The sequence below is a fragment of the Chlorocebus sabaeus genome, chromosome 17 (assembly GCF_047675955.1).
Source record: "Chlorocebus sabaeus isolate Y175 chromosome 17, mChlSab1.0.hap1, whole genome shotgun sequence".
Classification (NCBI taxonomy): Eukaryota; Metazoa; Chordata; class Mammalia; order Primates; family Cercopithecidae; genus Chlorocebus; species Chlorocebus sabaeus.
In genome coordinates this window covers 43,991,515-44,013,939 of record NC_132920.1, presented here as the reverse complement: position 1 = coordinate 44,013,939, position 22,425 = coordinate 43,991,515, and the positions used below count along the sequence as shown (strand labels likewise).

At 54.8% G+C, this 22,425-nt stretch overlaps 1 protein-coding gene across 6 annotated transcripts; it reads right to left on the bottom strand.

The window, feature by feature from the left end:
* Window positions 1-5,241: 5,241 nt before the first annotated feature.
* Window positions 5,242-22,180, bottom strand: VEGFA (vascular endothelial growth factor A). 6 transcript variants are annotated; one of them, XM_073006032.1, is made up of 8 exons: window positions 21,067-22,180; window positions 18,016-18,067; window positions 14,775-14,971; window positions 13,918-13,994; window positions 13,536-13,565; window positions 11,648-11,719; window positions 10,367-10,498; window positions 5,242-7,184 (listed from the first exon to the last, which is right to left on the bottom strand). In XM_073006032.1, exons 1-8 carry the CDS (start codon window positions 21,130-21,132, stop codon window positions 7,163-7,165), a joined length of 648 nt encoding a protein of 215 aa, XP_072862133.1. In that variant the 5' UTR covers window positions 21,133-22,180; the 3' UTR covers window positions 5,242-7,162. The 6 variants fall into 6 exon arrangements, with proteins under 6 accessions (XP_072862133.1, XP_007970619.1, XP_072862134.1 ...); XM_007972428.3 differs by having other exon boundaries at window positions 11,666-11,719; XM_073006033.1 differs by lacking the exon at window positions 21,067-22,180 and adding an exon at window positions 20,279-20,404.
* Window positions 22,181-22,425: the final 245 nt, after the last annotated feature.

The following is a 22,425-nucleotide window of genomic DNA, read 5'->3' as shown; positions in this document are numbered from 1 at the left end:
CAGCAACTCTGAAGCTAACCTGGTGGAGCCTTCCAAGGGTCATCCCATCCATCCCCATCTCTAGGCTGGCTCGTGCTAAACCCCCCCGCCAGTAAATGAGAGGCCATCCATACACCAGGGTATAGTACATATACTTGGTATTCCATAAATGCTGGAGGATGGGAGGAAGAAGGCAAGAAAAGGATTCCACAGTCTTTTCCTCCAAATCCCTCAGGCTGTGCTCTCTGGCAGTTCTTCTCATCCTCTCTCCTCTATCCCTCATGCTGTAGGTGAGGCCCACTTTCTTTTGGTGAGACTCCAGTAGAACCAAGTCACTCTCCTCACTTTAGAAATTAGGACAATACTTTGTGCTGCCCGGGAGAGCCCTTACCCTGAGTCTTCCCACAAAACTTACCACCATGGCAGATGCCTGGTCTCTGATTCCCTTATAAACACTCTCTTCTTTCCTTGAACATCCCTCCATCCACTAAGGTCTTCATGAATACCAGTTAAACCTTATGGATGGGAAGGGACAAACACCCTAATCCCAAGGAAATGACTGTTTTGTTGGATGGCTCAGTTATTATTGAGGAGTAACAACAACCCCAAAGCTTAGTAGCTTTAAACAACACAGTGTATACATTTGCCTACAACTCACTAAATTGGGGAAGGGATGGCTTCTCTCTACTTTATGTGTTGTTGGCTAGAGTGGCTCACCTGGCGCTAGGGAATCCAAAGTGATTTCACTTACACGTCTGGTGCCTCAGCTTCAGGTGGTTAGAACAGCTGGGAGTTGGCTGAGCCTCTCTCTCTCCATCTCTGTTTCTCTCTTCCTCTATCTCTCTGTCTCTCTTCCCCTATCTCTCTCTGTCTCTCCACAGTCTCTCTCTCCAGTAGAGTAGTTGGACAGTTATAGCCTGGCAGCTGCCTTACAAGAGGACAAAAATTGATACTACAATGCCGCTTAAGGCCTAGACCTGAAAGTCCCAGAATATCTCTCTTATGTTGCATTTTTATTCAAAGCAAGTCATAGAGCCGGCCCAGATTCAGAAAGAGGAAAAATAGACTCTACTTCTTGGGGGGCAAAGCATGTGGGCACAGGGATAGAAAGAACTGTTGACAGCCATGTTTGCACACTGGCCACCACATGATCCTAACACATGAAATTGATCCAGAATCACCAAGTTTTGCATGGATCCACCCTTCGGCTTTGCAGGTCTTGTGGGAGGGAGGAGAGTGGCCAGCAGGCTCTCTACAGGTCTTTCAGGGCTGGGAGTAGGATGGGCAGCTCCTTGGAGAAGGGAGAGTCTCAAGCTAGGTAGAGGAGAAGGAGCACTGGGTAGCTCCGGACCAAACAGTGGCTAGGCCAGGGGGTGTGAGTCCCAAGAGAGGAGATGATCTGGGAAGGCAGGGGAGGCCCTGGGACTTGCTTAGGTCTGGAGAGATTCTTGGGAAAGGCTCCAGGGGGGTATCTGAGCCAGTCTTATACAATTGGGGGAGGTGGCATTTTCATGTTCTCCTTCTTTTCTCCATGGTCTGTTTCAAGGCTGTTTCTCTCATCTAAGGCCGTGTGTTGCAATCTCTTGCGTGCTTAGGTTTCCGATCTTCCACTGACGAGCCCCAACCCCTAGAGACATCTCTTACTTGCCTTGCCTTGCCTTACCACACTTGGGGAAGTCTGGATTTCAGCCCTGGGTTTGGCCACCACTACATCCTCCCCCTGTCCCACTTTTCTTCTTGCCTGTTTGTGTTCAGTCTAGACGATTCATTTTTATTTGTTGATGTCCTGCCCTAGCCTGGGGCAGCTGTGGTGTGGTGAAAAGAGCACTAGATTTGGAGTCAGAAAAGCTGGTTTAAATTCTGGCTTGGCCATTTACTGACTGTGTATAAATTTGGGCAAGTTATTTACCTTCTCTGAGCCTCCTGCTTCTCATCTGCCAAGCAATAATAAGAAGCCCCATCTCCAGGGTGGCTAAGAGGAGACGGTACTAGCACTGACAAAGAGACCTCTGCTCTAATCCCTACCAGCTGACTTTGAGTTCACTTCTAGAAAATCCCTGCTCAAGTCCCCACCTGTCCAGCTAACCCTCCACCAACCACTCCTGGCATCTCTATAGAAATCCTGTGCTCACCTCCATAGTCTTGGGATGAAACCCTCAGTTCCAGGCCTCAGTTTAAACAACGTCAGTCATTTAACAAATGTTTATTGAGCATGTACTGTGTTCCAGGCACTGTTCCAGGAGCTGGAGATACAGTGAACAAAACAGACAAAAATCTCTTCCTTCATGGAGCTTGCATTCTAGCTGGGGGAGACAAACAAAAGGGGGAGTACGTTTTAAAGCTATACTGTCTGAAATGGTAGCCACTAGCCATGTGTATATTAAGCACTCGAAATGTGGCTACGACTAATTGAGACACGCAATAAGTATAAAATACGCACCAGATTCAAAGATTTATTTTTTCTTTACACCCGATTTCTGCCCTTGGACAGATGCAAAGACAGTACCAAAAGAGTATAGAATTTCTCATTAATAGGCTAAGTGCAGTGGTTCATGCCTGTAATCCGAGGCAGGTGGATCATCTGAGGTCAGGAGTTCAAGACCAGCCTGACCAATATGGTGAAACCCCCATCTCTATTAAAAATACAAAAATTAGCCAGGTGTGGTGGTGTGCGCCCATAGTCCCAGTTACTCGGGAGGTTGAGACAGGAGAATCACCTGAACCCAGGAGGCAGAGGTTGCAGTGAGTTGAGATCGCACCACTGCATTCCAGCCTGGATGACAGAGCGAGACTCCATCTCAAAAAAAAAAAAAAAATCTCATTAATAATGTTTACATTGATTAGATGCTGAAATGATATTCTAGATATGTTGGAGTTAAACTATTAAAATTAATTTTACCTTTTCACAGTTTTCAAACTCTGGCGCCTAGAAAATTTTAAACTCCGTAAGTGACTCACACTATATTTCTGTTGGTAGCATTGTTCTAGAGTCTGTTAGGCGGCTACATGCGCTATGGGGAAAAAGAAGGGATGGTGAAAAGGAGGTACGCAAGTGCAGAGTGGGAAGGGGGGCCAATCGTAAATGCAGTGGTCAGGGTAAGTCTCACTGAGAAGGTAACAAGACTTGAAAGTGAGGGATCCAACAACATGGGCCATGTGTAAGAAAGTGCTCCAGGAAGCGAGGACAGCCAGTGCAAAGGCTCTGTGGCGGGAGCATGCCCACTGCATCTGAGGAACGGAGAAACCAGCATGGCTGGAGCCACGTGGCCAAGGCAGGCCCCAAAGTCATTGAGTAGTCAGGGAGTCAGCCCAAATGGTGCAGGCCTTTTAAGGCCATTTGGGTTTTTCTCTGAGTAAAACTATCTCTGGAGGGTTTTGAGTCAAAAGGTGACAAAACTTAACTCACATTTTAACAGGCTCTCTCCAGCAGTTGTGTGAGATTCAGCTAAAGGAAGGCCAGGGGAGAATCCAGGAGACCAATTTAAAGGCTCTGGCAAAAATCTAGATGGGATGAAAAAAGTCCCTACCTGCCGGGCGCAGTGGCTCACGTCCGTAATGCCAGCACTTTGGGAGGCCGAGGCGGGCGGATCACCTGAGGTCAGGGGTTCGAGGCCAGCCTAGCCTACAATGGTGAAACCCCATCTCTGTGAAAACACAAAAATTAGTCGAGTATGATGGCGCGTGCCTGTAATCCCAGCTACTTGGGAGGCTGAGGTGGGAGAATCCCTTGAACCCGGGAGACGGAGGTTGCAGGGAGTCGAGATCACGCCATTCCACTCCAGCCTGGGGGACAGAGCAAGACTCCAGCTCAAAAAAAAAAAAAAAAAAAAAAAAAGCACCTACCTCCCAGGGCTGCTGTACAGATTCAGTGTAGGGGCCGGCACGTGGTCAGTGATTGGGAAAGGAGCACTTACTAGACCAAAAGCTGCCTAAGGCTGAGACCTTGCAATGGCCCGCACTGCCAGTCACCAAAGGTGCTTCCCCACCCTCAGTGCAATTCCTCCTGGAAGACTACAACAGCCTCTACCAGCCTCTCTGCCCCCCATACTGTTGCCAGGCACCTATGGAAAAGTGTATCTGACTGGGCTGCTCAGTGTTTAAAGCCCCTCAGCTGCTGCTCATCCCTGACAGGCCCTAGGCAGTTGGCATGGTGCTGCAGGCTCCCCTGGAGCTAACCCCTGCCCATGTCTCCAGCCTCCACCCCGCCCACCCACTCCCTGCCCAAGTGCCACCTTCATGCCTTGCTCACACTATCCCCTCTGCCTGGGATGTCCTCAACCCTTTCACCCCCTCCCCCCGTTCTCCCTGTCTTCAAACCATTTTTTAAGTGGCAGCCTAGAGATAACGTCGTAAGACACCACCCCCCAGCCACCACCCCCAATACAACTTCCACCCCCAAGCTAGATCAGACGCCCCCAGCACATTTTATGTATTTTTCTGCTCATGGATTTATAGTTTTGTCTCCCCCCACCCACTCACCCTCACCAGATCCTTGAGGGGTAGAATTGTGTCTTATTCATAGCACACAATGACTGGCTCAATATTTATTCAATCCATATTTATGATTTGCAAGAATAAATGAGAGGCTAAAGGAAGTGAATTTGGAAGCACTGCTCTTCAATGCCAAAGACCTGGACAGGTGCCACTTTACCCAGAAGCAGGACATGAGAGAAGAGCTTATGGCAAGCTGGAGCAGGGAGTGCCATCAGTGATGACCAGACCTATGGGTCCATCTTCCAGAGGCTCAAGGAACTCCAGGGTGTAACTATGCAAAATTAAGTTACACCCTGGGGTCACAGCCCTCCAGCAGCATCCCCTTCCCACTCCCAGCCTGTTGCAGCCAACAAGACCCCCACAGACAAAAACAGCTTTCTCCTGTCTCCTGGGCAGCAAGCTTGGAGACATGGCCAGTTCTTTCCCTGGCTAAGGGACAGAGGCCTGGATTATCTAATTCCTGAAGGCAGCACTACCAATTGCAAGGGCCCTTGGCTCCTGTCTTATAAGCTGTTTCTCCCTCTCCACCCATTCCCAGAGCTTACCACCTTCTATATCAAGACAGGATGGATGGGTTCCCCCAGGACCAGCTCAGCCAAAATGGAAGGACTTCACCCCCAGCACAAGGTGGGTCACCCCATATCCTACACATTAGACATACTTTTCCCAGACCCAAGACAAATGCCATGTTCCCCAAAGGAAGAGGGAAAGGGGGCGGGAGGAAGTCTAGAGCAAGGATTCAATGGAGAAGGAGAAACCAAGAGGAGCTTTGAGATCAGAATTAAATTCTTTAATACAAAATGCTTTTTTTTTTTAAGATATATCTGTATTTCTTTGTCGTTGTTTAAAAATAAATATGTACTACGGAATATCTCGAAAAACTGCACTAGAGACAAAGACGTGATGTTAATATCTTTTCCCCACAATTATTACGGATAAACAGTAGCACCAATAAATAAATGATAACAAATATTAAAATTAAAAAAGGAGAGAGATTTAGTATGTAGAATTCTCTATTTTTTCTTGTTTTGTTTTTACATATAAAAAACAGAATAGCAATGTCTATTTTATCAGAATCACATATATACATAAACATATATATATATATACACACAAATACAAGTTGCCAAATATATATATAGTATGTAGATGTATATTGAAACCTTATTTCAAAGGAATGTGTGCTGGGGAGCCAGGGGAACGGGGAGGGCAGAGCTAAGTGTTAGCAAAATTAAATATCTGTTCAAGATAAGCTAGTGACTGTCACCGATCAGGGAGAGAGAGATTGGAAACATGAATTTTATATACAAAAACCGGTACAAATAAGAGAGCGAGAGAGAGCAAAAGATACATCTCATAAATAGTTGAAATTAAATATTAACCAAGAATACTGAAAAAAACCCTACTCTTTAATTAAATTAACTGTTTTAATTTCTAATTAAAAAGGGATATTAAATAAGTACCGTATATAAAACACTTTCTCTTTTCTCTGCCTCCACAATGGGCACGTGGATCCTGCCCTGTCTCTCTGTGCCTCGGGAAGGGAAGGGAAGGACCAGGGGATGGAGGAAGGTCAACCACTCACACACATACAACCAGGTCTCCTGGGGGGACAGAACTAGTGGTTTCAATGGTGTGAGGACATCAGGTCCTTTTAGGCTACACCCCAGGAAGGGGAGCAGGAAGAGGACGAGGGTGAATCCCAGGAAGGGGAGCTGTCATGGGCTGCTTCTTCCAACAATGTGTCTCTTCTCTTCGCTGGGCCATCTGCCAGTGGCCTCCTGGGCAACTCAGAAGCAGGTGAGAGAAGTGAAGGCCGCCCAGGCTCCTGAATCTTCCAGGCGCTGCCCCTGGGGGCGAGATGCGCATGCAGCATGTGGAGGGAATCCCCAAAGCACAGCAATGTCCTGAAGCTCCCCAAACTCCTAGTCAGAGCCAGTGTCCTCGTCCCTGTACCTGTCATCTGTCTTTCTGTCCATCTGACCCGGGGTAGAGGCTCGGTGCCAGGGCTGGGTTTGTCGGTGTTCCCAAAAGTGGGTCATATTTGCCCCCATACCCTGGCCTTGCACGTTCCTGGGCAGGGGAGAGGACCCTGGCCCCACCAAGTGGGACAAAAAAAAAGATCATGCCAGAGTCTCTCGTCTCCTCCTCTTCCCTGTCAGGATCTGAGTGGGAACATTCCCCCTCCCAACTCAAGTCCACAGCAGTCAAATACATCCAGTGAAGACACCAATAACATTAGCACTGTTAATTTAAAAAAAGAATATATATATTTTATATATATAAAATATAGATATTTATTTTTATATATATAATATATATATATATATAAATGTATGTATGTGGGTGGGTGTGTCTACAGGAATCCCAGAAATAAAACTCTCTAATCTTCCGGGCTCGGTGATTTAGCAGCAAGAAAAATAAAATGGCGAATCCAATTCCAAGAGGGACCATGCTGGGTCACCCGCCCGGGAATGCTTCTGCCGGAGTCTCGCCCTCCGGACCCAAAGTGCTCTGCGCAGAGTCTCCTCTTCCTTCATTTCAGGTTTCTGGATTAAGGACTGTTCTGTCGATGGTGATGGTGTGGTGGCGGCAGCGTGGTTTCTGTATCGATCGTTCTGTATCAATCTTTCCTGGTGAGAGATCTGGTTCCCGAAACCCTGAGGGAGGCTCCTTCCTCCTGCCCGGCTCACCGCCTCGGCTTGTCACATCTGAGGGAAATGGAAAACAAAGGCTGGGGTTAGGACCAAGTGAGGAGGCCTGGCGATGAGGCAGGCGGCCTCCCCATTCCTGGGGGACCCTGGGTCACTGCAGCCTCCAGCACCATAAGAGCAGAGAGGACAGGAAGGTGTGGTCCTGGGGCAGAAAGTCCCAGTGTGAGAACAGCCCCAGCCCCGCCCTCAGGGAGCCCTGGTCTGAGCAGCAGCTCCGCTCAGGGGCTCCCAGTCTACCCTCCGGAGCTTGCAATCTACTTGAGACAAGACAAGGACACGGGAACACTTTACAAAGCAACAAATGAACGGATACCAAAGAACAGTCCCCACTTGACATTTTAAGAGCTGATGGGTGACGAGAGCTGGATGAAGTTAATCAGAAGAGGTTCCCTGCTGAGGAGGTTTTTCAGTTCAGTCTCTAGGGGCTGGTGTGGGGAAGAGAGTAGGCAGGTCACCTGGGAGAACGCCTGAGACAGAGAGGCTTGGCTGGGTGGCCAGCAACGGGAAGGGCCTGCCCTGGGGACAGGAGGCTCCCGAGGGGGTAGTGTAGAGCAGGAGGCCCCAGCAAGGTAAGGGAACATCTCCATTCCCCATGTCCCCTCCCAGTGTGGCTGTAGGCCTCATCTCTCCTGAGCTGCCTGGAGGTTACAAGCCCAGGTACCAGATTGTCTTTCCTTTCAAATATGCTGCTTCACTTAGGATAGGGAGAGACAATTTGGCGGCTTCACGACTCCTGCCGAAGCAAAGGGGGCCTCCAAGAATTTTCTCAGCATGCCCCTACCCCTGGGTGATTGTGAGGAGGAGGCAGAACAGGCCCTACCCTTCTGGGGAGCCCAGAAATGGGAGTCCAAAGCTCCCAATTTTGGAAACTGATATTCCCAGGTACAGCCAGCTTGGGGGTTGGATAATGGTATTGGGAGGTTAGGGTAACCAGTTAACTCCCAGGTCACTTCACACAAACCCCCATCAGCAGAATCATCACCAAAAAACCCTAAAATGTCAAGTCCCTTATCTTCCCCAAAGACCCCTGGGGAACTGAGACTCCCCTCATCCAGCCCTGAAGTTAGGCAGAGCCCCCACCCCCAGCACTAATAACACCCTCTTGGTTTCACATAGGGCCAAGACATATAGAACCCCACACCAACTACCCAGGCCTGGTTCCCAGCATCCCCTGAGCATCCACAAGCCACAAGAACATTGCTGGGGGAGGGGAGACACTCCAAGGACTTCCCTAACGCAGCCTCAGGGCGAGCTGGGGGTGCCTTGGCCCTGTCTAGGAAATCCCCATAAAAGTCTTGCCTCCCTGAGTGAAGCTGACCCTGACCCCCAGGGCCTTCCTCACTCTGAGCACAGGCCAAGTTGGTATAAAGAACACAGGCTAAGGCATTAAAAGATTGCCAGCCACCTGTCACGGCCCTGTGCTCCTGACCTCACCCCCTGAACTGACTCACACATTCAGTCACGCACTTGACACTTCCTTGGTACCCAGTATGGACAAGGGACAGAGGTACAGATGCCCAGGGCTCACAAAGGTAAGTAAACCAGGCCCGGCTTATGGAGCTCACAGTCTAATGTCAGGAGAATGGGCACAGAACCCTCCCTTCACGCATCCTGGGAGCACTCGAAAATGTGTGGGCTGTTTGGGGTTGTCACCATGACTGGTGGAGGATTAAAGGTATCTAGTATTCTTGGATGTTACAGCTCCTTCAGTGTGTAGGCAAAACTGCCCCATCCTAAACCAACAGCCAGAGCCCTTGCCCTCAGAGAGCCCTAGTCTGAGGGGGGAGACATAGCCCTGTCCTCAGGGAGCCCCAGTCTGAGGGGAGAGACACAGCCCTATCCTCAGGGAGCCTCAGTCTGAGGGTGGAGGCATAGCTCTGTCCTCAGGGAGCCCCAGTCTGAGGGGGGAGACATAGACCTGTCCTCAGGGAGCCTCAGTCTGAGGGGAGAGACACAGCCCTATCCTCAGGGAGCCTCAGTCTGAGGGCGGAGGCATAGCTCTGTCCTCAGGGAGCCCCAGTCTGAGAGGGGAGACATGGCCCTGTCCTCAGGGAGCCCCAGTCTGAGAGGGGAGACATGGCCCTGTCCTCAGGGAACCCCAGTCTGAGAGGGGAGACATGGCCCTGTCCTCAGGGAACCCCAGTCTGAGAGGGGAGACATGGCCCTGTCCTCAGGGAGCCCCAGTCGGAGGGGAGAGACATAGCCCTGGCCTGAGGGAGCCTCAGTCTGAGCAGAGAGACAGCCCTATGTGCAGGGAGCCCCAGTCTGAGGGGGGAGACATATCCCTGTCCTCAGGGAGCCCCAGTCTGAGGGGGGAGACACAGCCCTTTCTTCAGGGAGGCCCAGTCTGAGGGAGGAGACACAGCCCTTTCCTCAGGGAGCCCCAGTCTGAGGGAGGAGACACAGCCCTTTCCTCAGGGAGCCCCGGTCTGAGGGGGGAGACATATCCCTGTCCTCAGGGAGCCCCGGTCTGAGGGAGGAGACACAGCCCTTTCCTCAGGGAGGCCCAGTCTGAGGGAGGAGACACAGCCCTTTCCTCAGGGAGGCCCAGTCTGAGGGAGGAGACACAGCCCTTTCCTCAGGGAGGCCCAGTCTGAGGGAGGAGACACAGCCCTTTCCTCAGGGAGGCCCAGTCTGAGGGAGGAGACACAGCCCTTTCCTCAGGGAGGCCCAGTCTGAAGTGGACTCAATCCCTTCCCCCATCAAGAAACATTGAGTGAGTGAGAAGCCCAGCCATGCAGACTTCAAAGGGCCGAGGCAAGGCCCCAGTGAGAGCGTCACGTGCTTTGTTGACACTGTCCACACCTGGAATCGGCTTTCAGCTTCTCAGCATTAGTACCAGAGGTAGTAATAACATCAGGACCGACAGCCACTATGAGCGGAAGGACCACAGGACACAACACACAGCTTGCGTCCACACCACCACACTAAGCCACACCAGCCTACCACTCAGGCAACCAGGGCAACCTCAGAACAGGCCCCGCCAGGCTGGACCAGCGCCTGCAGCCCACCACAGGGGCCTTAAAAGCAGAGAAGGCAGCAGTCACCAGGCAGGCAGCTAGAAACTGAGCAAGCAGCTGGCCCCTCTCAGGCACTCTCTCGCTCGCTCGCTCTCTTTCTCTCTCTCCCCATCTCTATGTGATGCCCCTCTCTGACCTGCTTGCCCTCTGGGAACCAACCTGCAAGTACGTTCGTTTAACTCAAGCTGCCTCGCCTTGCAACGCGAGTCTGTGTTTTTGCAGGAACATTTACACGTCTGCGGATCTTGTACAAACAAATGCTTTCTCCGCTCTGAGCAAGGCCCACAGGGACTGCAAAAAGGCAAAAGGAAAGACATCTAAGCTAGAGCATCAGCAGAGAGAGAGAAAAAAAATCACCATGCAACACCCCCTAACACGTCCGCAGCTGCACCCCCACCCAGCTGGTCAGCCCCCAGGCCCTGGAAGGATCCGAGCGCTACAGCAGAAGACAGAGAGAGCGGCGGAAAGAGGCAGCACTGGCTAGGACACCTGCCGCAGGAAGAGGCGGGCACAGACGGGCAGAGAGTGCGGGGAGAGGCTGCCATAAGGGGTAATGCTACGTCCCTGGGAGACCAGGGTGAGTCTCAGACCACAGGGACCCAACTGTTGCCGCCCCCATCGGAGCACGCCTTGACTCTTCACCTGCTGGGGATGGCAATCAGGGGCCACCTTCTCCCTGTACAAGGCTCATGCCCAGGCCCTTCCACCAAGGTGGGCTAAAGTAGGGTGTGATGGGAGGCTAAGCCCAGAGGCAGTGTCCACAGGCCAGGCTGCTGGTGACCAGAAGACCCAGGGCAGGGCCCACCATAGCCTCCAACCCAGACGAAGAGGCCGTCCTACAGGGAGGCCTCTGTGGGTGCCATGGGTTGGGCTGGAATAGGGGGCTCCCCTCCAGAGGCCCCAACTCCGTGAGGAGCCAGGCACTTCCACCAGATGAAGGGAGGCTGCCATATGGTGTCTGATCCCACCCAAGCTCCTCCTTCAGCCGAGGAGTCATTCAACAAGCTGCCTCCAGTCATTCACAGCCCTTCTTGGGCCATGTCTGCCCTCCCCACCACCCTCCGCTTCCAGACGAGTGCAGAAGCCTAGAGCAATGGAAACCAGTTGGGTGAGCAGGCACCCGTGCCAACATGGGCCCATCACCAGTGCCCAGTGGGTGAGAGAAAATCGGTGCCCAGCCAAGCCAGAGTCCCCTCCCTTCATCCTCCAGGCCAAGTTGGCTCCCCCATTCACCCCAACCCTGGACCAGCAACGCCACCACCAAATCTACCCGTTGGTGCCAATTAGTGGAGTGAGAGTGAGAGAGAGACACGGGCCAGGGGGATGAGAGCCAGGGAGGGACCAGGGGAAGGAGGCAGGGTTACAGGGTATGGCAGGCAGAGGTTGGACTGGGGGCCAGGGAGGCTCCAGGGAATTAGACAGCAGCGGGCACCAACGTACACGCTCCAGGACTTATACCGGGATTTCTTGCGCTTTCGTTTTTGCCCCTTTCCCTTTCCTCGAACTGATTTTCTGGAAAATAAAAAAACAGAGACAGAGAGAGAGCGGGGGCAGTGGGGGGAGTCAAAGAAGCGGTAAGGAGGGCAGGGATGGGGGAACGACCAAAGCAAAGCCACACAGAGCCGCTTCCTGGAGGAAGTATCAGGAGGCAGGTGGTCTCTGGGGAGGCATGCACAGGCACGCACAGGCGTGTCTGGGCAGCAAGCACTCGATGGCTCTTTCTTCTCCTCAAGCTGCCCACCCTGGGATGGCAAACCCAGTCCCTGACAAGGCTTTGGTGGGAAACCGAGACTGGGTGGAGGGCACAGGGCCCAAGGGTCTCCATGCTCACAATGGCGCCCGGTCTCCAGCAGGGGGCTAAGCCTGAGGGAAGGCTCTTTGCCCAGCAGCCCTGTCCAAGTCTGACCCTGAAGGTCAGGGGGTGATAAAAGGTAGGCCAGACTTTGGGGAGAAGGTCAGAGACCTGCCTGGATGGGGAGCAGGAGTGGGAGGGCAGGCTGTGCGTCAGGCACCTTCTGCCTTCATTTCCGACTGTGACAGAACCTCTGGGAATCCCAGTGTGGGGGAAGTGGCTACCTTGGGAGCTGGCACAGAACCAAGAGCAACACCAGCCTGCTCAGTGCGACCTGTACTGGGAGGCAGGGCTGGGTGTCCTGGAGCCCTGGGCAGGCAGCAGGGTGGGGTGGGAGTTAAGGAGGACTGGGGAGGAGGGGCTTGGGCGGTACTTGGCAGAGAGTTCTCTCCCCAGCCTGTCAAAGCCTGCTACACCATCTCACCAGACACTCTTCCGAGCCCAGGCGAGCCCCCGACTCTACCCGTGGCAGAGCAGTCATTTGGGGAAGTTGGAAGGGGGGGCAGGCTGTAGCCTGTCCCCTTCAAGAGAACCAGCGCTCTCCATGCCTGCCAGACCCAAGAGAACACACCTCAGAATGTCTGTCACAGGGAAGAAAGGAGGGGGAGAAGGGACCAGAGAGGGTAAGTCTGTCCCCCTTAGGAGAAAGCACCAAAGGGTGGAAGGAAGGTTTCCGCATCCTCTCGTTCTGGAAGCTGGGGGCTGAGGGAAGAGGCAAGGGGTTGAGGCCTGGCGGGGGCTTCAATGTCCCCACAGCACTGGAGGCAGACAAGATGGTGTGGGGGAAAGGGCAGGGCACAGGTGCTCTCTCTCAGTCTCTCTTTCCCTGCAAGCTCTTGCCGATGCCAGTCGCTCACCCTGTCTTGAAGGGTTACTGCCACCAGACCTTGTCCCCCGCCCCATCCTACCCGCCCCTTAAAAAGGAGCACTCACAAGCCTCTGAAAATGACCAACATTCAACTTTTTCTCCCTGGCCAAGAGGGCTGTGTGTCTGCCGCCTGCCGCCTACAGGAGGGCATGCGCTGAGAAACCACCCTCCAGCCGGCCTTGCATCCAACTGCACCATCACAGTAGCCACCAAAAGAGGCCATTTCCTCTGACACACAAAAGCTGGCCTCTCTGCCACCCACTCCCTCTCCCCACTGTGGGTGCCCTAGAGCAAGCCAGTGAACCAGTGTCCACAGTGCCCCCTGACACACCAAAACAGCAAGTCCTGGCAAGGAATGATCTGGAGACCCGGAAGGCACTGTCCCTTACAAAGGAAGTGCCAGGCTCCTGGCTGGGTTTTCTCACTAGCCCTAGAGCCATCATCCTGGAGTTGGCTCCATCCCATTGTTGCTGACACCACAAGTCCCCCACAAGACCAAGTCCCTGACCCCGGGAGGCTATGGGAGCCCCCAACAGAGGTAGCCAAGAGCCCCAAACCAAGATAACCGGCCACGGAGAGGGAGAAGTGCTAAAGTCAGGGCCACTTACTTTTCTTGTCTTGCTCTATCTTTCTTTGGTCTGCAATGGGTAGGAAGAGAGAAAAGAACAAAACAGAGAAGGGTTAAGATGGTAATGATAATGACAGGGAAAACAACAATAATAATCACAGTAAAAACAGCATTTATTATGGAGCAACACTGTTTTAACCTTCTCATATATAACTTGTTTAATCCTTATAACAATGCTATGAAGTACACTACTATTGTGCCCATTTTACAGATGTAGAAACTGAGGAACATTGAAGTAAAATGCCAAAGGTCACACAGCTGGAAGCTGCATGTGGGCTAAAAAGTACAACATGCTTAACCCTGGCACAGATCAGACACCCTGCAGCCACTTGCTGATAATGAATCCGCGACTACATCCTCACCTGCATTCACATTTGTTGTGCTGTAGGAAGCTCATCTCTCCTATGTGCTGGCCTTGGTGAGGTTTGATCCGCATAATCTGGAGGGGAAGGAAGCAGATCACAGAGGTTAGTGACCCAGCCAGCCATACCCAGATGGGACAACCCTGGGGCTCCTGCCACTCAGCACCCAGGGGTTCTGCAGAGCAGGGATGGGTGGTGGAGACAGGGAGGACCAAGAGCTCTAGCAGGAAAGAGGCTCAGGCCCACCCCAACTCCCCCAACCCTGCTGGCCTCAAGGAGCCCTTGTTCCACTTGAGGCCAAGACAAGGCTGCAAGGGTTGGCCAGGCTGGGAATTCAAATCCTAGGTTCTTACCACTCCCCATGCCCTCCCCTTCTTTCATCCTCTCTAGGCTTCACCCTGACTCCTAGCAGATACCCAAAAGCAACCCCCTCCCTGTGTTTCACAGCTCCCTCCCACCCTATCTGGGCTGAGATATGCCCCATTACCAGGTAACACCAAAGACTTTTTAAACTCTCCATGGACCAGGCTCATTCAGCTTCCCAAACAGAGCCCCCAAGAAGAGAGGGCCCTCAGGATTCTCTCCAAGAGAGGGAGAGAGGGGCCTCTGACACAGGCATCCATCTGCCCCGTCCTGAGCCAGGGAGGAGGAGATGGTTGGGGCTTGCTGGGAACCTGGGCTGGGAATACAAGCATCTTCTTCACAGAAGGCAAGACCCTACCACACCTCCCCTGTGCAACTCAGGGGCAGGAGCCAGACAAGTCAAGTCTAGCCAGAAAATGACCTGGGACCACCTGTTCCCAAAGTGTTACGCCCCTCCCTATCCCCTCCTGCCCCCACTTCCCAAAGATGCCCACCTGCATGGTGATGTTGGACTCCTCAGTGGGCACACACTCCAGGCCCTCGTCATTGCAGCAGCCCCCACATCGCATCAGGGGCACACAGGACGGCTTGAAGATGTACTCAATCTCATCAGGGTACTCCTGGAAGATGTCCACCAGGGTCTCGATTGGATGGCAGTAGCTGCGCTGATAGACATCCATGAACTTTACCACTGCATGAGAGGCGGTGACACATGAGCCCAGTGGACGACACAAAAGATGGCTAGCCCCTCTCTCCACCCAGCTCTGTAAAGCCACTCCTTAGAGCTTCCGTATGAGGCAAGTCCTTCTAAAAACCTACGTCCCTCCTACTGTGTTTGAAGCACTTCCCTAAGCTTTCCACCATCAACACTGGTGAAGGCCTGTTTTCATTCCAGAGATCACACGATATACTCAAGTTCCAAGGGACATGGCCTGCCACATCTGATCCCACCACCTCACTGTGACAGCTGAACTGAATCCTGGGCCAACCTCGATGCCAGAGGACAGTTTGAGTGTCAGTATACCTCATGGGGATGTTGTAAGCTTTCCCTAAAAGGAGGAAAAGCCAGCTTTGCCAAGCTAGTCTCCAGTTTCCTACATCCTCCCCACAAACACTACAATAACATCAACCACACCAACAGCTATTTATTGAGCACTTACTACATCCTGGTTACTGTGTACAGTAGTCCATAGCTATCATCTCACACAAGTTTCTCCACATGGGACTATGAGACACTGTTGAGATTCCATTTTACAGATGGGGAACAGGAGGCTCAAAGAGGCTAAGTTGCCCCAAGGCTGCACAGCTAGTAAGTAAAGGAGTCAGAATTAGCTGACATCAAAGTGTTCCCAAGCCTATACTAGGCAAAAACAGAGGAGGCACCTTTCAGGAGGAGGCACTTTTCCCCCAGCCAGTCCCCTTCCCCAGACATGAGCTGAGAAGGTGGTGGGCCTCAGCACAGGGGCTGGGCCCTCCTGGAACCCACAGGTGGCAGTGGGTGGACACGCTGTGCCAGCCCTGCCAGCCACTGATAACCCCGCCCAAGAGGGCAAACTGCTTGCATCATGGAAAAAACAGTGCTACCACCGTAGCCACGAAACATTTCTAGAAGCTGATCTGAAGGGAGACCAGGGTAGAGACAGTTTCCCAAGCTGGCTGTGGAGCCTGGGGTGCACTGGAGCATGAAGGGGTAATTCTGGGCCACAGGGGCGGGGCCCTTGAGAATAAATAAATGCAGGACTCTGGCATGACTACTCCAAATTGTGGCCCAGCCTGCCACTCCTATCGCACCCCACCACCACTGCCACATAGCAATCCTGTCCCTGAAATGGGTTCCCTACCCAGAGGGAAGAAATAACAGCTGGCCAGTGAGGAGGCCCAGGCTCTGGTCATGAGTTGGTGTGACCTTGGGCTAGTCCCTCCCCTCACTAGGCCTCCAACTCTGCTCAACTGTGTAAGTGGGTTGGGCTGATCTCTAAAGATGCTGAAACAGGCTGAAAAGGTGGAGTTTTGGCTTCCATTTCCAGCCCTGGGAACAAGTGCTCTTTTTTCAGCCTGGGTAATATGAAGTTTAGAACTTCATCAAAGCATCTTAAGTGTATGCCTCGTGGACTTCCACCCCAGCTCCCAACCCCCACCCCCAGAGGCCACAGCTGAGCCTCCCCCTCACTCCTCCCTCCAAGGTCTGCTTTCCAGAAGAATAAAGGACAATGAGGGGGGCTATGTACACAACAGGTTGATTGGGAAGAAGGTGAGGAGAATCCACAGGTGTGAAAACAGAAAGAACAGTGGGGGAACAGGCCAGTCCACTGCCTCCTGTGAGGTCTCTACTTCTTTTATCCAGACCACCAATGGGCACAGAATCCTTCTCTACCCACCAAGGGTTACAGCAAAGCATCATCAAAAGGAGTGAACGAGACCAGAAGTCTGAAAAGGTCATTTTTTAAATCCAAGTCAATACGGAAGAAGATGACTAATCAAGAAGTTTTGAACTGCCCCTTCATCACGATTGGGACAGAGGAGGGCCAGGCTTGTGGCCCAGGAGGGGATAGAAAAAGGTCTGGCCTGGGCAAGGGGTTGGTAGCTGAGGGTAAAAAGACCTGGGGTAGGAATTCCTTCAAAAAGTTTCCCCTCCATGGGAGGTGGAGGGGGATAACCTCACCCGCACCCTTCATCAGGCAGCCGCCCCTCCAAGGGCTGGCCTCCACTGCCTGGGGAGCACACACATACACTCCAACACCAGGTTTTCGTGGTTTTCCTTATTTATCGCAGACAACCTTTTCTCCAGCAAACAAAGACCATCTGTCTTGCCTCTCCCAGACCAGAGACCACTGGGAAGCTGAAAGGAGTAAGTGGCGCACTAGAAGCAGGGGGCCGGTGAGTGGCTGAGAAGCCATGTCCTAGGCCAAGGAAAGGGCTCCTGGGGTAGGGAAGGAGGAGGCAGAACAGGCTGGGCATCACCACTGCTGGCTACTACCCAGCCATGCCGGATTTAGGTCAGGAAAACTCGCCTGAAGGAAGACCCAGGGCCTTCCCTCCCCAGAGGTGGAGAGCACAGGCCACAGTCAGTGGTGGGGAGAGCCAGGGTGTCCCCAGAGAAATGGGAGGATCCAAACCACAACGGAACAAAAGGCAGGCGGACTCGGGGTTGGGCAGGGGGGTGGGGCGCCTGGGAGCTACAGCCAGCCCTCTGCTGGCCTGGGAGGGAAGTTCACAGCACCCGAACATAGTCAAGTGGGGCTTTCTCCACCCCCAAAGGAATGCAAAGCAGGGAAGGGAGGGGAGATCCTATTAGGCTGAGTCCTCTGTACCTCCAGCTCACACAGGAAGGGTCACAGTTCCCACAAGTGGGACACAGCTATATAGGAAATGACACTAAATGTCCACCCTCCCCCAGGAGCTAGGGGAGACGAGGGACACTTACTTCCCCCAACATCTAGGATCCCTGAACACTGTCTTCCTGCTCTGTGCTCACAATTCCTTCTCCGAATAAAATTTTACTGGAAAGAGCAGAAGAAAAAGGCAACAACTCCTACTTCTAGCAGAGACCTGAACAGCGGAGAGTCCTCACGAAACTGAGGGTGAACCTCATGGTGCCCAGCTCTTTCTTTCTTGATCCTCATATTCCTGTGCCCCTTCCCCTTCCTCCCCACAGGTCTGAAGAAAAAGGAATTAGGCCATCCACCCATCCCCTGAGAGGGCAGGGAACCCCATCCAAAAGCCAGGGAGACTCACCTTCGTGATGATTCTGCCCTCCTCCTTCTGCCATGGGTGCAGCCTGGGACCACTGAGGACAGAAAGAAAGCAAGGCATGGGCATGGGCAGGGGCTGGGGTGCACAGGCCCAGCCACCCAGCCCCTCCCCCCTCCTCGCTTCCCTCCCACCAACAGCCTCTGGCTTCTCCAAGTCGTCTGAGTCGAGCAGGACACAACCGGGGGTCCCCACGAGCACAGAATATGCCCACCACTCCTGAACTGCTATGATTATAAACCCGAGGAAGTTAAAGACTAACCAGATGCTGGGGGCTGGGGAGCTCGAAATGCAGGAGGGAAACCCCAGAATGCTTCACCGTCCAGGTCCCCTGTACCTTCCCCACACTTCCCTCTCACCACCCCCCTGATTTCCTGGTCCAAAGCCATGGTAAGTATTAAGGTCAAATAAGAGGACAAATTTGGACTGGGGCAGGAAGGAAGGACTGGGGGCGAGGAAAACAACATGGTGACCTTCTCCTGCTGACATGACAAATACCAGGGTGAGCTGGTGTTGGAGAGGGAGGGGGGTGCTGAGGACCGAAGGGCGCCAACCGCCCTCCCCCATCCAAGTTCTTCCAGTCCTAGCATGCCCACAGGTTGCTTCGAGGGTAAAAACCCAGGAGGAGACCCTGGGGGAGAACCCCATTTTCCTCTCTGCACAAATCTCTCCAGAGCCTCAATAGATTTCCAAAGTCTCACCTGTCTCCCACTCCCACCTGTTCCCTGGTTTCTTCTCCCTCCCAGGGTGAGGAGGTCCCAAGCCCCTCTCACCTGGGCACCTTCAAATGCCACCAGGGACCAGGGAAGGCTTTTATGTCTTGGCACTGCCCAGCCCCTAGGGGGCCCCCTGCACCACCTTAGGCCTGAGGCCTCCCTAACCTTCCCCACTGGCACCAGATCATTCCTCCCCTCCCCAGAAGCTGTGAAGGTCAACATGCCAAGACATGCGGACCTGACAGCACCCAAAAGGAAAGGCTTCTGCCAGCCCTTCCTGAGGGTCTCCAGCTCTCACCAACTCCCCTCCCGCCCAGCACTCGCAGAGCAGAGGGGCACTCTAGCCCACGAACACCAGACCCTGCTAGTGGGGAGTCCCACTGTCCATCTTTCTTTCCCTCTCCTTCCCACACACCCTACATGCACCCCACTCAGGTCCCCCAGCCCTGGTCCCAGGACAGCTAAGGTCAGAGGAAGCCCCTCTCAAGAGAAAACAGTTCCCAGGTTTCCAGCTGGTCAGCTTCCCACTGCGGCTCCTCCAGGGACCCCCTGGATTCTGCACCTCAGCCCCTCACCCATTCCCATGACACCCCCTGCCTTCCCCCTGACAATATTCTCCCTGGACCCTCCACTACTCCTGGGCCCCAATGAGGAAAGGGGACAGAAATTTCGTACCCCTTCCAAGGCCAGGGGGCACAGGAGGGGCGGTTCTGGGCAGACAGGGGCCAGGTGTCCTTCTCTGGGGGCCTCTGAAGGTCATACTGTGGCCAGGCAGCCACTCCTCCCCCTCCTCCCTACTTGGAGGCCTGTAGCCAAGGCCTTTGTGCCAGGGTCTGAGGAACTTGTGGTGTTAGCAGCGACCCCTGTCCATGGCTTTCCTCGTGCCTTCTCTCCAAGGGAATTCTGGCTGAGGGAAGGCATCAGGGAGGAGCGGAAAGGGACCCTTTAGGTGGCTTTCAGAAGCAAGTTGGGTGGGCAAGTTTGGAGTTCCAAAAAACCACCTGCTCCAGCGCTGCCTTTCACCAGGACAAAGTGTGTGCAAGGCTGGCAGGAGCTCCTTTCCAGGGTTCACGAAGAACTATTCCCATGCTGCCTGTGTCACAGCAAATTTCAAGCCATTTCTCCAAAAGGGTAAAGTGGGGCAATGACTCTCTTCAAACCCTCCCTTGACCCACCCCCAGAGAGTTAAAGCACAGCTCACTCGGAACTGTTGTGGAGGGAAGGGAAGCACACTGTCACCAAGTCGGGACTTTCGGTGGAGTGTGACAAAGCACCCGGTGGGCTCCCGCGCCACGACTTCTGACAGTGATCATCCTTTCCCTGGACTCTGGGGCCAGAAAGGGGTTAGATGGATCTTCTCCGCAGAGAGGAATGAAAATAAAAGGGGTGACAGGGCTTTCTCTCCGCGATAGAAAGGAAATGGGTAAAGAGAAGGGGCGTCAGGAAATTCCTCCTAGCACTGGGCAGGGGTAGGGTCTGGAGACAGTAGGAAGGGGTAGGGATGGTTCTTCGGATCCCCGGGCTGGGGCTACCTCGCGAGGTCACCTTCCCGCGGAGGGCTGGCGGGGGGAGGGGTGCCGCTCGCCACTCTGGGCTCCCCATTCGGGCAGCCGAGGCTCCGGGAACACGCGGCCGGCCAGGCCCGGGCTGATGTAATCGGCTCCGCGCCGCGCGCACCCGGCCGGGCGGGGGAGGGCGGGCACCGAGCGGGACGCGAGCGGAGACGGGCGGGGTTGGCGCGGCGCAGGTGGCCCAGCAGGGAGGGGGGGTCCCCGCCGCAATCTACCCCAAAACTTTTCCCAAACTCGCGGCGAGGGCCGAAGAGACCGAGGGGCAGTGACAGCAAGCCCCCTCTCCCTCCTGCGCCCTGCCCCCTCCACGCTCTCTGCCCTCCGGCGGTCCAAGGTCCGAGCACCCCCCTGCCGGCTGGTCTCTGGCTCCCGCCCCCGCTGCCCGGACTTCCAGTTCGTCTGGGACCAGCGGCCGGGAGCAAACTTCAGCCGGCAGCGGCAACGCAAGCCCAGCCCCCTCGGCCTCCTCCTCCGGCTCCCGCCCTCGGCTGGTCGGCCCAGATCGTACGTGCGGTGACTCCGGTGGGTGGGCAGGGCCCGCGTGGGCGGTGAGCCTCTCTCCGGGTGCCCTCCCACCTAGCGCGCGCCCCCTCCCCCTGCACCTAAGACGACAGAGGGGGACGCCGCGCGCCTGGTGCCCATGGACCCGCGTGGGGCACGGAGCCCCCACGCGCGCGCTCGCACGCACGTCCCCAGCCGGGAGAGGCGCTCGCAGCTGCCCGCGGCGCCAGCCGGGCACGACCACTTACCTTGGCATGGTGGAGGTACAGCAGCAAGGCAAGGCTCCAATGCACCCAAGAGAGCAGAAAGTTCATGGTTTCGGAGGCCCGACCGGGGCCGGCGCGGCTCGCGCTCCCTCTCCGGCTCGGGCTGTGGGGCGGCCCGCTCTCCTCGGCGCCTCGGCGAGCTCCTCTTCCTCCCCGGGCCGAGGCCCGGGCCAGGGCCTGGGGCGCGCGCGCGGCTGGAGCACTGTCTGCGCACACCGCCGCCTCACCCGTCCATGAGCCCGGCTTCCAAGCGCCGAGTCGCCACCGCGGCCCCCTCTCTTCTTCCTTCTCTTCTTCCTCCTCCCCCTCCTCCGGCTGCGGCTCCTCCCGGCCCGAGCTAGCACTTCTCGCGGCTCCGCTCGGCTCGGCTTCCCCGGCGCGGACCACGGCTCCTCCGAAGCGAGAACAGCCCAGAAGTTGGACGAAAAGTTTCAGTGCGACGCCGCGAGCCCCGACCCCCTCCACCCCGCCTCCGGGCGCGGGCTCCGGCCCCTGCCCGCGGCTCGCCGCGGCGTCCACTGTCGGCCGCTGGCCGGGGAGGAGGTGGGCGCTGGGGCTGGGGGCGGTGTCTGTCTGTCTGTCCGTCAGCGCTACTGGTCCGCTGCGGGATCCCAAGGGGGAGGGCTCACGCCGCGCTCCGGCGGTCACCCCCAAAAGCAGGTCACTCACTTTGCCCCTGTCCCTCTCGCTGCTCGCACGCCCGCGCGCTCTCTCTGACCCCGTCTCTCTTTTCCTCGACTTCTCTCTGGAGCTCTTGCTACCTCTTTCCTCTTTCTGCTGGTTTCCAAAATCCACAGTGATTTGGGGAAGTAAAGCAATCTCCCCAAGCCGTCGGCCCGATTCAAGTGGGGAATGGCAAGCAAAAATAAATTAAAACGGGAAACAATACAGTTTAAAAAAAAAAATGTTTAAGAAAAAAGAAGAGGGATAAACCCCGGATCAATGAATATCAAATTCCAGCACGGAGCGCCCTGGCGGGTGAGTCCGCTGACCAGTCCACCTAGCCGCGGCGCCTCCCGACAGAGCGCTGGTGCCAGCCCCCAGCGCCACGACCTCCGAGGTACCCGGCTGCCCCAAGCCTCCGCGATCCTCCCCGCTACCAGCCGACTTTAAAAAAAGAGGGTGCCTGGCTCCGCCCCGCCGGGACCCCGCCCCCGGCCCGCCCCGGGGGGCGGGGACAGGCGAGCCTCAGCCCCTCCACACGCGGCTCGGGCCCGGGCTCTGCGGACGCCCAGTGAAGCCTGGCCCGCAGCCCGCCGCAATGAAGGGGAAGCTCGACCCCCACCAAGGTTCACAGCCTGAAAATTACCCATCCGCCCCCGGAAACTCTGTCCAGAGACA

Excerpts from the sequence above, each read along its gene's own strand:
- VEGFA (XM_073006032.1), bottom strand. The coding sequence starts at position 21,132 with ATGAACTTTCTGCTCTCTTGGGTGCATTGGAGCCTTGCCTTGCTGCTG. Across the intron at positions 18,068-21,066 it reads TGTACCTCCACCATGCCAAG|TGGTCCCAGGCTGCACCCAT; the intron begins GTAAGTGGTCGT and ends TTCTGTCCTCAG. Across the intron at positions 13,995-14,774 it reads AGTCCAACATCACCATGCAG|ATTATGCGGATCAAACCTCA; the intron begins GTGGGCATCTTT and ends CTTCCCCTCCAG.